The following is a 14319-nucleotide window of genomic DNA, read 5'->3' as shown; positions in this document are numbered from 1 at the left end:
TAAAAATGTCACCACCAGCAGATTTCACTGAGGGAATGGCAGAAAAAGACTCTCTCTGCTTTATATATCTGGCCAAAAGCTTCCCTGCTTTGTCCCCTGACTCAAAGTATGACTGTCTTGCCCTGAATAACCAAAACTCCACTTTCCGCGACAAAATAGTATTATATCTGTATTTCAATCGGGTCAGTTCTCTGAGGCTATCAGATGACATTCGACGCTTGAGCTCTGCCTCAGCACTTTTAATATTCCCTTCCAACTCCACGAGTTCTCGTGCTTTGGATTTTTTGATGAATGAGGCATACTGGATGATCCAACCACTAAGAACCACCTTAAGTGCCTCCCAAGCCACACCCACAGAAGATACTGATGACCAGTTGGACTCCATATAGACAATGTTCAGTCTTTTACATTTATTGGAAATCAGGATTTTGCAAAAGTGATACATTAAAGCACCAGCTGTATGATTTCTTTTTCTCCATATGTGGCAAAACCTCTAAACTCACCAGGGCGTGATCTGAGACCAAGATGCTTCCAACTGAGCAATCAACAACAGATGAAATGAGGGACTTAGATATAAAAAAAAAAAAATCTATTCTAGAATAAATCTTATGAACTGATGAAAAGAATGTATAGTCCCTACCAGATGGGTTCAAAAGTCTCCAAATATCTGCAAGACCAAGATTTTTACACATCCTGAGAAGCATCAGTGTTGCTCTAGGGGGCTTACACACTTTTGCTTCTCTATGATCAAGGACTGAGTCCATCAAAAGATTAAAGTCTCCTCCCAATATTATATCATGAGGGGTGCCAGCGGCTTGCAACATCCCTTGAAGATCTATAAAAAAAAAAGCCCTGATCATCAGCGTTAGGTGCGTAAATATTAGCCAAAATCAACCTTTGCCACTGAATTTCAGCTAAAACAATAATGACTCTAACTAATTTATCTTTAACCTGTTTGAGACATTTGAATTGTAGATGTTTACTTATCAATATAATGACTCCCCTGCACTTGAGCCAACACTAAAGAAAACATGCCCACCCCATATCTTTCCAAATTTTGCAGCTTCCTGCGGGGAAAGATGCGTTTCTTGAAGAAACACTATATCATATTTTTTACATTTAAGTAGAGAAATAACCTTCCTTCTTTCTATGGGGTGCCCCAACCCATTCACATTCCACGTGGAGAAAGACAAACCACTCCTATTAACATTTGACATTTTGAAAAAAATAGATTTTGTGTCAAAAATAAAATTCTAAAGACCACATTCCCCATTAGTGCAACAATCAAACCCCGAACTTCCCCCCCGAACCAAACAAACAGAAAAAAGAAAAACGTGCGCATTAACCCCGTACGCGACAGCGCCAACCGGCGTCATCCCTCAAACTCCAGGCCACAGGAGGCATAGGCACAAAGATTGAGCAGATTCATCCACAGCTGTCCTGAAGGAGTGTTATTCCACAAAACAAACTCCAGCCACTAGGCGGAACCAGCACAAAAAGAAACAAAACAGGCACCCAGCTTCCTCGGATGGTCAAGTGTATGTTCAGCGAGACAGCTCATGGTGTGTGAGAAACACACCATGACTTCCTCAGTCAATTGATTTTATGAAAGACATCACTTGCTGTGGGCATGCGAGTACCTGTGGCCATCCTTAGCATCCAGTTTCTCTCTTGTCGAATTCTCAAAGTCTGGGAACAAGAAAATGCTGTGATTCTTCTAAGAAAGCTTTCCTTTGCTCCTCGCCTCGCGTAACACGAGATCTTTATCGGATGATCTCAGAAATGTTGCCAGAATTGATCGGGGCCTGTCTCCCTCAGCAGATCTGCGAGCCAGGACTCTGTGAGCTCGCTCGATTTCCAGTTTATGGCCTGTTATGTCATGCAGACTCAGGAAGAGCTCGTCTTGGAATTTCACCATATCTCTGCCTTCTTCATGCTCAGGAATTCCAACAGTTCAGACATTATTTCGCCTACTACGGTTCTCCAAATACTCCAGTTTTTCCAAAACTCGTTCCAAATCTATCTTGGTCGCTAGCGGATTAGCAGCTACTTCCCTCTCCGATGACTCCAGATAATCAATCCATCTCTCGACTTCCCTGATTCTTGTAACCAACTCAGAGAATTTTGTTTCCATCGACGTAGTCAGCTACGACCTTCGCCAACATCAAAGACATGCTCGCCAGTTGCCGCTGGATTTCTCCCACCGCACCGTCCAAACCGAGTCCCTGGTCTGTGGGCCTATCTGAAGTTTCAGCTTGAGCACGTAAATGTCTTTTAATATCTCCAGAGCCTGAGGATTTTGAATTCTTTGACATGTTGACTTCAGAGAACAGATATATAGCAGGGTATATCGAATCTCACAGGTCTATGACATAAAAATGATCAAAAACTAGCAAAGTGCGCAGAGCTCACCGTTTACACGTCTGCTCCTTGCATGGCATCACGTGACTCCCTGTATGGTTTATTTTTAATTTATGATATGCTATCAGATCACTTCATCATTACCAGATTCATCCTTGACATGCAAACATTCAAACAAACTTTGTTCCAAGCAGTGTTGGTGGTAACACTCATCAACATGCATTGCATATTCTGATTAATTGGATGAGTAAATCTATGCGTACATCCTAATACCGGAGTTACTCTTAAAGTAGCATGCATTAGTTTAAAAAAAAAAATCCTCAATAATGTAATCACATTTACCTACGCAGTTGCAAGATAGATTTGCTATGCAACAAAATAAGATTGTTCGCATAATTTTGGAACTCCCACCAAATTTTCCTCCACACCATCACACTTGCTTGCCCACTCAAACCTCTGAGCCCTGTTGCAACCAGACCATATTGTATATGTAGCAACATTAGCCACCCCCTGCCCAGTCATTCCCTCTGCTCCAGTTCTCAACTGTCTGTTTCTAATGGGGTTTACAGCGGTGTGCTTTGCCAAGCTGCGCCCTCATGCAGCTACATACATCAGCCCCCGACGAGCCTCATTAACCCTCCTCTCATGACCCAATACTCTCCTTCTCTCTCCTTCACCCATTCTTCTCTATCATGCCCTCTCCTGGCTGACTTGTCAAGCTCCAGTCTCCCATGAGTGTTGTCAAAGGTGACAAGGTCAGAAATAAGTAGTTAAATCGGGGTAGGGCAGCTCTATGTAAGTGATGGGTCACTCAGATCGGACAAGATACGGAGGGCGATTTCCAATGGCTGTCATTATTTTTGTGGTTTATGTATTTTTATGCTTGCTATAGAGTATTGCACTGTTAGCTTAGCAACATGCTAATGTCAAACTTTATTGAAATCAATCAAAACTATTCCTTTTCTGCACGCAGAGTTGCTGCTTATGAAGAACGTTCCAAATTAGGCACTTATGAGGTCCCATGACTTGTTTCCATATCTTCCTTGGAAGGCAGCTGGCTAGATAGGCAGTGAGGCAGATCACTAGGTTTTGGAACAAAGCTTATTAATGTTTACTGAGAAATTAGCTCAGTTTATAAAAATTATAAGTAGTGATAGACTAAGATACACAGTATTAACCAGGCTGTTTATATGTCAGTATTGGGCCATTTTGAGATTATTGGCATTGGCTAATAACAATGTCCTCTTGGCCTATAAACAGAAGTGTTATAAGCGATAGTGTTCTCAATGTTTTAATACAAAATTAATTTAATACAAAAAAATCTGTTTTCAAAATTTTGTTGTGAATTTGGAGTTAATATTGTGTAAATTAAGTGTTAATTTAATTTCGGCAAATTCAAAGTGTTTATTTCAAACCACCCTGGTTTGAAAGCACTTTATTCAGAGTAGTGTTGTATTTAATTTCTTGACAGGAATGACAGCGAGACTGTGAGGGTTAAAAGTACAGTTTCTGCAATGGATTGTACTGTTGTTTAAATTGCAGTTGATCGTTCAGCCAACGAAACATTGAAAAAACAAATCTTCCCAAAAACATTCAGTAGACAAATAACTTTCTAGTAGAAAATAGAGTTCTGACAATTAGATGTGATCTAGGACTTTTATGCTGTGCATGCCATTGTACAGACTTTATTTCTGTCAAGAATTAAGTATGGTGTCACTCTGACTACAGTCTATTGTTATCAGCTCCGGCCATTGGAAAAACCCACATCAGTCAACCACTAATAAACTCACATAAGCAGTTGTATACTTGGGTGCGTATTTCACATGTACATCTTTGTCTTACGGTCTCCCTTTTACAAAAATTTGACCACTCAAGGAAAACATTTTTCATTCTTACGTAACATTCTGCTAGTCATAAATGTCAGTGCTTTGCGTTATGCCTGTTTTGCCTGCTTAAATCCTGGCCAGGTCCTATATCCATGATTTGACCAGCCCCCCCCACTTCTCACTCCTGGCTCAGTGGCCTTGAGATGGAAAGACTTTCCTGGGCATATCCATCACCTCCCCTTTCAAAACCCCTTTAGAGTCTGAGAGAGCCCAGCTTAGCTTTAGCACTAGCTGGGTGGCTCATGCAGGGGGCGGGTCTTTTTTCCCTGCACTGTTCGGGTGTGTTTGCCCTACAGTTGTGCAAACACCCATCTGAAAGATCGCTCGGCCTGCCCCCGGTGATCCACCATGGCATGTTTTGTTTCATTAATTATGAAATAGTAGTATGGGCCAGGCTTGCACAAAAACACACATTAAAGGGGAACATATTTTATGATATATGAATATTACTTCCAGTTATTGTTACAGATGTCTTTATCATTAACCTTGTTAAAGTTGCCGTTCATATGTCAGGAGGGCCAAAGAAAATACTTTTGTGGGTTTTTGTGAAATATTCCACTTATGGGCTTTGGATCAATGGCTCTTGTTCAGATCTGAAAAGCAATTTAAAAAGGGTGCAGTGCCATGAAACACCAATTGTAGTACCTTATTGTCTTTTTGTTCTTTTTTTGTCTTTTTTGATGCAGTTTTGTTTCTCAAGTAAATGCATCTTTTTTAGAGAGTGATTTGAGGGTGAATGAAGCCTACATTTAGAACCATTAAGTTTGTTTGCATTTTTTCTGTACACTTAAGCACATTGCCCCCCCCCCAATTGTCAGTACTTTACAATGCCTGGATATTTTACTTTGCTTTTCCCATTGTTTCAATGATGATTCACAAGATGCTGTTATGCAGTATTTTTTTTTTTTTATTTATTTAAATTTGTGAAAATGAAAGGGAGGACCAAAGGAGTGCTACTCTGATGTATAAATGCTTTACTATTTAAATAATATAAAATTTTTCATGTTATAGCAATTACAATTGGGGGGTAAAATGTGCGTAACTGTAATGAAAAAGTCTTAATGGCTTTAATTTTTTATGCGAAATATATTTTCATTTATTATTATTATTATTATTATTATTATTATTGATTTAGGGTTGCATAGAACCAGGACATTTTCTTGACAGGTTTCGTGAGAATCATCCTTAGATACTTTAGCTAAAAATCAAAAACTGATTAAGAAAATGATTTTACAGTGTAAAAGTAAATTGATAATCTATGCACAAGCAAATCTTCTGAATCAGTTCACTATCAATCTTCACTCTTTTAAAGAGTGTGTGAATGAATAGGTCTCTTGATGAGAGTATATTTATATCTTTTTAAAGCATTTGAAGGAAAAAAGCCTGAGTGCTACCCACATTTACATCTGTTTCCTGTGTCCGCATGTGTGTGTGTGCATGCGTGTGCCTGTGCGTATGCCTGTGTGTGTGTGTGTGTGTGTGTTTTAGTTAGTTAAAAGGCACCTGCTCTTGCCATGGCAGATTTCCTGGCATAATTGGCAATGCCAGCATCCAGGAATCCCCCTTCCCTCCTCTCTTCTTTCTCCTCCTCTATTTGCCAAACCTCTACGGAAATCATTTGGAAAAAGGATTTGAGCATTAAAGATAACCACACCTGTGATTATCGTTAGACAGAGGTGCCATAAAATGTTAAATCCCCTCTTTAGTTTAAGTTTCTTTTAATGAGCGGAAAATTAAACCTTTCGGGCAAATTCCAAGTGTAGAATTTTATATAATGATTTAAAAATAAGTGCTTTGAGGAGGCGATTAGTTTTCAGCCGGCTGTGTGCTAATGGGATTGGAGAGAGAGACAGTGACCCTCTTATTGAGGGCAAGTGGGGAAGAGGTGAGGAGTTGCCATTTTTTTTTTAAAGAGATCTTCATAAGCTCATATGTCCAGTGTCTGCGTCATCACCTGGACAGTTCTCATCTCTCATTCTTTGTTTGTCAGTTAGGCTCCCTCCTTTACATGCCTCTCTCATAGTTCTCTGGAACCTTGTTTCCTTTCAGTTTATGACACTTGGACTCAGTGGAACCAGTTTGTTATGGTTGAAAGAAAGAAATCTATATGGAAAAAAAGTTCATTACTAGAACTCATTTGTACTTTTTCCTTAGCATTGTCAGAAGAATTTAGACTTGGGTTGTATATATCACAGTCTTGCTGTATTAGAATTAAGCAATATAACATACATTGCTTGGCAGCCGTAAACCGCATATAGTTATTAAAACATGTATTTATTTAAAAGGGGTGTCGTTTATAGTATTGCTGTTGCTGCCATTTTATTAAAGCAATAAGCCACTCAAGTTCGCACATTACACAGATTGTTAGTGCCTAACACACCTTATGTGTGGTAAAAACACTGTAACGCTCAGCCTTTAACAGAATGTTATTCTATTGGTGCTGTGCATTGACATACATAGTAGCTAGATAAACAGGTGTTTTGCATCATAGTTGTTACTATATTGTATATTTTAGCAAAGCTGGAACAGCTGAAATTGACCAGCAGCATCCAGGACCGAGCGTTACGGTTCAATATGGATATTTTTCATATTAACACCCCTTAAAGGTGGTAAAATACCTGTAATGTGCAGCCTTTAGTGGGTCATTGCATTCATGAAATTGATTCCGGAAGTATTTTTCCCATTCACTTTTTACAAAGGGATTTCATTAAATCCTTCATAATAGAGTTCTAAGCCATGAACCAAAACAACCAGCTCCCAGGTGAATCTGTACAAACATTACAAACTTTGATTTGAAGCAAGAAAGTATTCGAAAATTGGACAAAAAAGTCAAAGGTAGAAGACTGCATATTTATTGTCTTTAATGACGGAATGAACTACTGTATAGTCTCATAAAGCATTGTGAATGATGCCATTACAATGGGAAAAAAACTGAATAAATAAAATGTTTTATTCAGAGTTGTTCATTATTAGTATAGAATCAACAAATTTAAAGTATATTGCAAAAGTGCCAGATATTTACAAACATATACAGTACTGTGCATAAGTTTTAGGCACTTGTGAAAAACATTCAAAGTGAGGATTTCTTCAAAAAACAAATGACATAAATAGTTTTTATTAATCAGTTAACATCATACAAAGTCCAGTAAACAGAAAAAGAGCTAAATCAATATTTGGTGTGAACACTTTTGCCTTCAAAACAGCACCAATTCTCCTAATTACACCTGGACACAGTTTTTCTTGGTAGTTGGCAGATAGGATGTTCCAAGCTTCTTGGAGAATTTGCCACAGTTCTTCTATCTATTTAGCCTTTCTCTTTTTAAATTACATTAAAATAATGCAAACCAATGGCTTCAGTAGAAGCATAAACCGTCGATTAACAACCTCTGACCTCACAGTGTGTCTGTGTTTCAAGGTTTATAAGTTATCATTAATAATCAATAGCCCTATGGAAAATGTTAATGGGATTTTTACTTCCGTAACCAGACTGTTGTGTTCTGTATGCTAAAATACACCAAAGTTAAAAAAATAAATGTATTGATAATAATGTGATAATATAAAATCCCAATAAACAATTATTCTGTTACTAATACCATCTGCATTAGTTCTGACTATTGTTCTGTTATGAGTGATACAGCTCATTGGCCTTACTGTAGTCTGTTTACGGATTTTATGGCAGTGGCTTGAAACATGGCCAATCCAATCAGATTTTAAATGTTACTTATATAAACTAATTTTGTCTCTCGTTCTGCAGCTAGAGTCTGAGCTGGAACAGTGTGAGAGAGAGAGTGCAGAACTGCAGGAATACGCAAACTCCGTCCTGCAGCAGATCGCCGACCACTGCCCCGACATCCTGGAACAGGTCGTCAATGCTCTGGAAGAGTCATGCTGACCAGACAACATCATGTAGAGGCACCAAATCAGGCCTCCTCCTCTCTTACTCTGTCTCTCTCTTTCTTCGGTTTTTCACTTCATTTCACAGCCAACGGATGTCAGCACAAAAATACAAACTCTTTCACCCACATGCACCCTCACAAGTCAAAGTACAGAACGAGCAGGAAGAGACATATATACGGGACAGACTGACGGCTCACAAGAAGTGAAGTGCACGCTTGAACTGCTGTCCCGTTCTTCAAATCCCTTCCTCTTTGCACCTTCACAATACTTTTTACACTTCATTCTCTGACCCACATAAACACAATGGGAAGGAGAAACCGAAGACAGAGGGGATCCAAGAGGCAGAGAATTTCAGAATTACAAGACATATTTGCATTGTTTTTAACGTCTGTCCTCAGTCTCACAATGCTGTCCTGCAGGATGTGGAGTTCTTTCTGTGTGGGGCGGGAAATAGGCTCCTTATCTTGATATACGCGATTGCCACAGCGTTTAAAAGCTGCAGATGCAGGATTTTGAAACCGTTTTGAAGCAATTTAAATTTTTTCTCCCTCTCTTTTTTTTGTAGATGTTTTGTTACTGACGTTAAATTATGGGTCATTCGCGCAGGGCAAAACTCCTGCACTCTCGAAACCATCTGGTTTCACTCAAAAGCTTCGTTAATGTTCCAGTTGTGCCAGCAGACAGTCCTCCCGGATTTAAACATACTTTTACTATCATAGTCAGTAGTGGGTTTAGATTACTGCAACCCCCCAACCATCTGGGAATTTACTATTGACTTGGTTACTGGCCGATTTCCTCCAAAGTCAATTCGTAAAATGTATGAAAGGGACAATGTGGGTAATGTTATCCTATATGCACCTGTCACCAGGTCATAGTATTTCTTTTGCAAAAACCACAGCCTGGTTTGTGTCTTTTAAAGATGAGAGGAAGAAAATTATTTGCCTTGGAAGTTGTTGGTTTATTGCTGCTAACATTTGTCTTTGCATGTGGCCTGGTTTTTTTTTTTTTTTTTTTTTTTTTTTTACATGGGCGGCTCTGCACAGGGTGTTATTATGAACACAGATGTTGTGAAGGCAAAAATGCCTAATCATCAGAGCAGCCACCACACATCACTGGGAAATAGGAAAACAGTCACCTATCATTCATTCTGCACTTCAAAATGTATGAGGTCCCACACTGGGATGAAGACTGGCAGTAGTTTCTCAATTTGCTTGCTTTTCCAAAGCAAAAAGTTTGAGACAGCAGCTTTTTGATGAAAAAAAAAAACTGTGATTTAGATGCCCTCTTGTTTTAGACCCCTCTCTTTAAAGGGATAGCTCACCCACAAATGAAAGTTTAGTCATCATTCATTCATCCTCATGTCGTTCCAAACCCATATGACTTTTTTTCTTCCATGGAACACAAAAGATGCTAGGGACCTTTCACTTTCATTGCATCTCTTTTCCGTTCAATAAAATGTGAATGGTGATTGAGGCTATCATTCTGCCTGACATCTCCATTTGTGTTCCATGGAAGACCGAAAGTCATACGGGTTTGGAACAACATGAAGGTGAGTTATAGATTACAGAATTTTTGGGTGAACTATTTGTTTAACTCTCTCTTTGAGATCAGATGGTAGTTGATGCAAGTTGGTACTGTTGATTTGTGCACTATTGCACCATCAGAGATACCATCATGTAGATAACGCTTTGATCCCATGCATATTGCTTGTACCATCATGTTTCTCTTTTTTTTTCTTTTACTGGCTTCATCTTCCAACTCTTTATATCTCTTTTAGCACAGTTTAGAGGTGTTTTCCTATTCACTTTATGGTTATATTGGTCTATATCTGCAGGGTCTGAGGTGTCCATCTCCGGACTGGCCACAAAAGCGATAAGACATAACCTCGTTCAACTCGCGATAAATGTTGTTGCTTCGTCTCGCAGGTTGGCTGTTGCTTTAAAGTCCGTAGTCGACTTCCCCTCCCATTGCTCTTGTGGATGACACTAGGCATAATGTGCCCTCTGCTCCTCTCTCTGTTCCCTCGCTCTATCTCCTCACTCTATCTCCTTATCCCATAGTTTATGGCTCTGACTTGCTGGGCCGTGTTAGTCAGACTCCTTTCTGCGTGATAAGCCTGGCAGACAAGACAAACAGCCTCAGAAATCAGCGAGAGATCGCAGCAAATATAATCATCTCACACTATTTCTCACACACTCCTATATCTTCATACCAACGCTCCTGATGCCCATACACACTAGTTATGAGGCAAAACAGCAATATGATACTGGGCCAGATGTTTGATGTACCCAGATTTGACTGGCCACATAGACTCTTGAATCATTCTATAAGTTATAAAGAGTTATTGAGAATTTATTTTTTGATATTGCCATTTCTATTTGAGTGTTGAGTGTGAATAATTTAGACTTTAGAGAAGAAAGTAGTATGGTGAATCTCATGAAAACATGTCCAGGTCAAATTTTAACCCCAAAATCATGAGAAAAATAAAAAAAGAGATGTTTTTTTTAAGCCTGTTTTAGGACCTGTAATATTGTTTTGTAGTGTGGCAATATTTTCATGACAATTAAGCACTTGTTAGAATTTTTTTGTAATTGCCATTATTTTCGGTGTTGATTCTAATGATATGCTTATTACTGTAATACATTAATTTTAATTGTATTATAGTAAAAAAATAAAATACAGTGTACATTTTTTTAATTTTTTTTTAAGAAAAATAAATTATAGGCAGTGCAACAAATATGTATTAATACTTTACAATTTATATAATATATATTTTTCTTTATATTGCAGTAATGAATTATATTTTTTATTGAATATTTTCAATGTGGATTCAGCTGATGTTCTTATAACTGTAATACAATCATTTTTACTGTGTTACAGTAAAACAAATTAATTTAAATCATCATAAATTAAAGGCAGTGCAACAAATGCTACTATGATGTATAAGTACTTTACATTTTAAATAATATATACATTTCTTTGCATTACAGTAATGAGAATGATTTTTCAATATACTAATGTGAATCGGGGGGAAATGTGCTTAATTATCAGGAAAACAATGTAAATGATTTAATTTAAGCAAAACATTTTTTTAATTTATTTTTTTTAAGCTTGATTTTGGTGTTGAATATGACCCAGACATGTCGTTTACAGCTTTCGTGAGCGTGAGATTCATCCAAAATCATGAGATTCATCCAAATGTATTTATAAGCCCATTTATAATGCATTTATAATGCAATTGAAAGCTAAATTTACCAAGTCACAATGTTTGGCCACTACCTTCAAGACCATATTTGCACACTTGCGCTGGCAATCCCAAGAAAACACCTATTTGCGTGCCATTATCACGGCTTGCACCGTAGATCTTATTGCAGTCAGATCCGTTGCATCTCAATAAAAGATTTTATGGTTTTATGCTCCTAAATGCCACTAATGGACTTCCTTATGAGGTCATAAATGCGACGAGCAGCCCTGTTGGGCTCTAAAAATCAAATCTGAACTGATTGATGACACCCATCCTGTTTTTCTCTCTCACTCTCTTTCTGTCCGCTATCTGATGCGCACACAAACACAGTTTAGCTTGTCACCTATGAGTCTCTGAAATATGGAGCTTGGTTATCTATACTGTGGCTGAATCTCTCAACTTAGACTAAACACAGACCCCTCGTGCACACACACTCGCTATCACAGACCCTCTCACGATTTATGTTCTTCAATACAGGAGCTGGGCTTTTAACGCAGCTCTCTGTGCCTCTGTTCAGCTTAGGGCACTCTGGAGAATTCACAAAGAAAACAAAAAGCAGGAGCGCTGTGATAACCATGAGTGGATCAGAGAGAGAGTGGCCCAGCACTTTGGAGAGGCTGTTATTGTGTGTTGAGTGAGTCTCTGGTATTTGTGTGATTGCTGGTTATAGACAGACCTAATCACACAGAGGAGTATGGAAATTCCCTGCAGGCTTTGGATCGCTTTGTATGTTTGGAGGCACCCCAGTCTGGGTGATTCCTCTGTTTGTTTTTGTAGAACTAAAAGAGATCAACACCGGCGCAATTACAAAAGCCAAGAGAGTATTTGGTAACACTTTCTATAGAGGCTGTATATTTAATGCATTAAAACGGTATTCTAAATATATTCATAATGTCTCATAACACACTGTGTGAACTGTTTTATCATTTCTAAAATATTGTCACCATGGTTTTAATACATCATACTTGCCTATTCATAGTTACCCCTTAAAAGACTGCAGTATAATGCATTATAATACATTACATTTTCTTTTGATCATGTTATACTCATTATAATGCATTAAAACTGAATATATTTATTCATAAGAACCTAAAACTAATAGGGTGTATTATAAAGCCGTAGGCTGAATTGGACCTCTTTTTATCACTGTCAAACTGTAAGGCCAAATTTACCTATACTCAGACTATATAATCACAATCACCCTAATTAATTCGCCCTGTATAATAGAAAGTGTTACTGAATATACTCTTATTTTAGCGTACTCTTAATTTTTCCCATTAATTTATTGCAGAGCAGCTCAAAGGATGTGGTCAGTTGACTTTCCATATTGTTTTAGGCTTTTTACATCTACCTGCCTTGGAAATGTGTTCTGCATAAGTGTGAATGAGCATGAGGTGTTCCTTCATGTTCTAGTATGAACATTTATCATCCTACTTAAATTCACAGAGGCATGTCTGCAGAGGAAGAGAGAAAGAAAGAGAGAGTCTAGCACATACTGTAAGGGTCCACTTTCTGATCTCTGCTTCATTTGTTCTGTCCAGATTTTTTTATTTTATTTTTATTATTATTATTTTGGCCTATTACAGGAGACAATTATCATAGTGACCACCTAAATACTTAAAAGACAAGTGAAATATGTCATGCTGTACATCCCATAATTCATAACGTTAATCAGCAATCCCTGCTCTTTTGGTCTCCGTAGTTTTGTTTTAGGATTCATATGGATTCTCTAGTGTGTCCACCATTTTAAATATGATCCTCTCTTACTGTTACTAAAAATAAAGACTTCTACACAACTGTTACTACACTGCCAGAGATCTGCCCCATTATCATGTACATGCATTTACAGATATTTATGTTTAAAATAGTTGATGCTTGGACCTAGACTTAGTTGAACATTTGCACAAAGTGTCTGAGGGAGAGAACATATCCGTCTGAGCAAAATGGCTGTCTGCCATTAAAAAAACAAACAGAAAAAAATAGAATGAACTAGTAAAACGTTAACAAAAAATAAAACATCCAAAGTGTCAAATCAAAGCTGTTAACAAAGATTCTTCAAATTGTTACCATGTGGTTGATAATGTATGGTTGCAATATGCATCTCTTTTGATTCTTGATTCCAACTCATCTTACAATTATTGTTTTAATAGTTTTTTTGTTTTTTGGGGATTTTTTGTTTTGCTGTCCTTGATAGTGTGCATGATTCCAATGCAATGCTGAAAACAGCGTGTTTTTTTATATCACAAAAACATGTATGTCTATTCATGGGTTTGGAGAAACTTCTGTGATTGTGCTTCAAGTGAACTGAAAGATGCCAAGACTTTTGCTTAAGAACTGTGATTCTAATAGCACTCTGGGTTGCTGGGCATTTGGTGTTATTTTAGGTTATAATCATTCATGCGTTTACGGGAGATAATAACCATCTTGTGTTGACCATTTTGGTTAGAAGAACGGTATTACTCAACATGAACCCTCATTTGTTTAGCATAGTAATTTATCACACAATTTAAACACTCTAATTTTATATGGCGTCTTAAGTAGATCGTCTATTAAATTGTTTACTTATTAACTCATCTTGCGTTGTCATTATTTACCCAAACAGTCCGTCAACGCATCCACATTTTTCATACATTACTTCCCTCTACTTACTTTGATGGACTGAGACTGTTTAAAGCATGAAACCACATAAAACATCCGCCGAAGGATTTGGCAAGTCCACGTCTGACTTTCCGTTCTCCATCTGAGTGAATCCGGTGCCAAACGAAACTAGTCTGCTCTAGAAAGTGCCACAAATAATAACTTGCCTGTCGTTCATCAGCAACCAAAGCCAGGTCATGTGACCTAATACTGTTTATATCATGTTTGCTTTATATTTAAACCTTTAAACCTTAACTGACACAATAAGAGGTCAAACTGAAACCAGGCCTGTCA

The 14319-nt window shown here is 37.9% G+C and overlaps 1 protein-coding gene across 1 annotated transcript in view; it reads left to right on the top strand.

The window, feature by feature from the left end:
* The window catches only part of LOC127435251 (ELKS/Rab6-interacting/CAST family member 1-like), a 294247-nt gene extending 280286 nt beyond the window's left edge, over window positions 1-13961 (top strand). Inside the window, exon 19 of the mRNA XM_051688552.1 lies at window positions 8002-13961. Coding sequence (XP_051544512.1) covers window positions 8002-8139 — 138 coding nt within the window. The 3' untranslated portion in view covers window positions 8140-13961. The remainder of the gene's footprint in view (window positions 1-8001) is intronic.
* Window positions 13962-14319: the final 358 nt, after the last annotated feature.

Source organism: Myxocyprinus asiaticus, chromosome 45, assembly GCF_019703515.2.
Source record: "Myxocyprinus asiaticus isolate MX2 ecotype Aquarium Trade chromosome 45, UBuf_Myxa_2, whole genome shotgun sequence".
Lineage (NCBI taxonomy): Eukaryota > Metazoa > Chordata > Actinopteri > Cypriniformes > Catostomidae > Myxocyprinus > Myxocyprinus asiaticus.
This window is presented reverse-complemented; position numbering and strand designations above follow the sequence as displayed.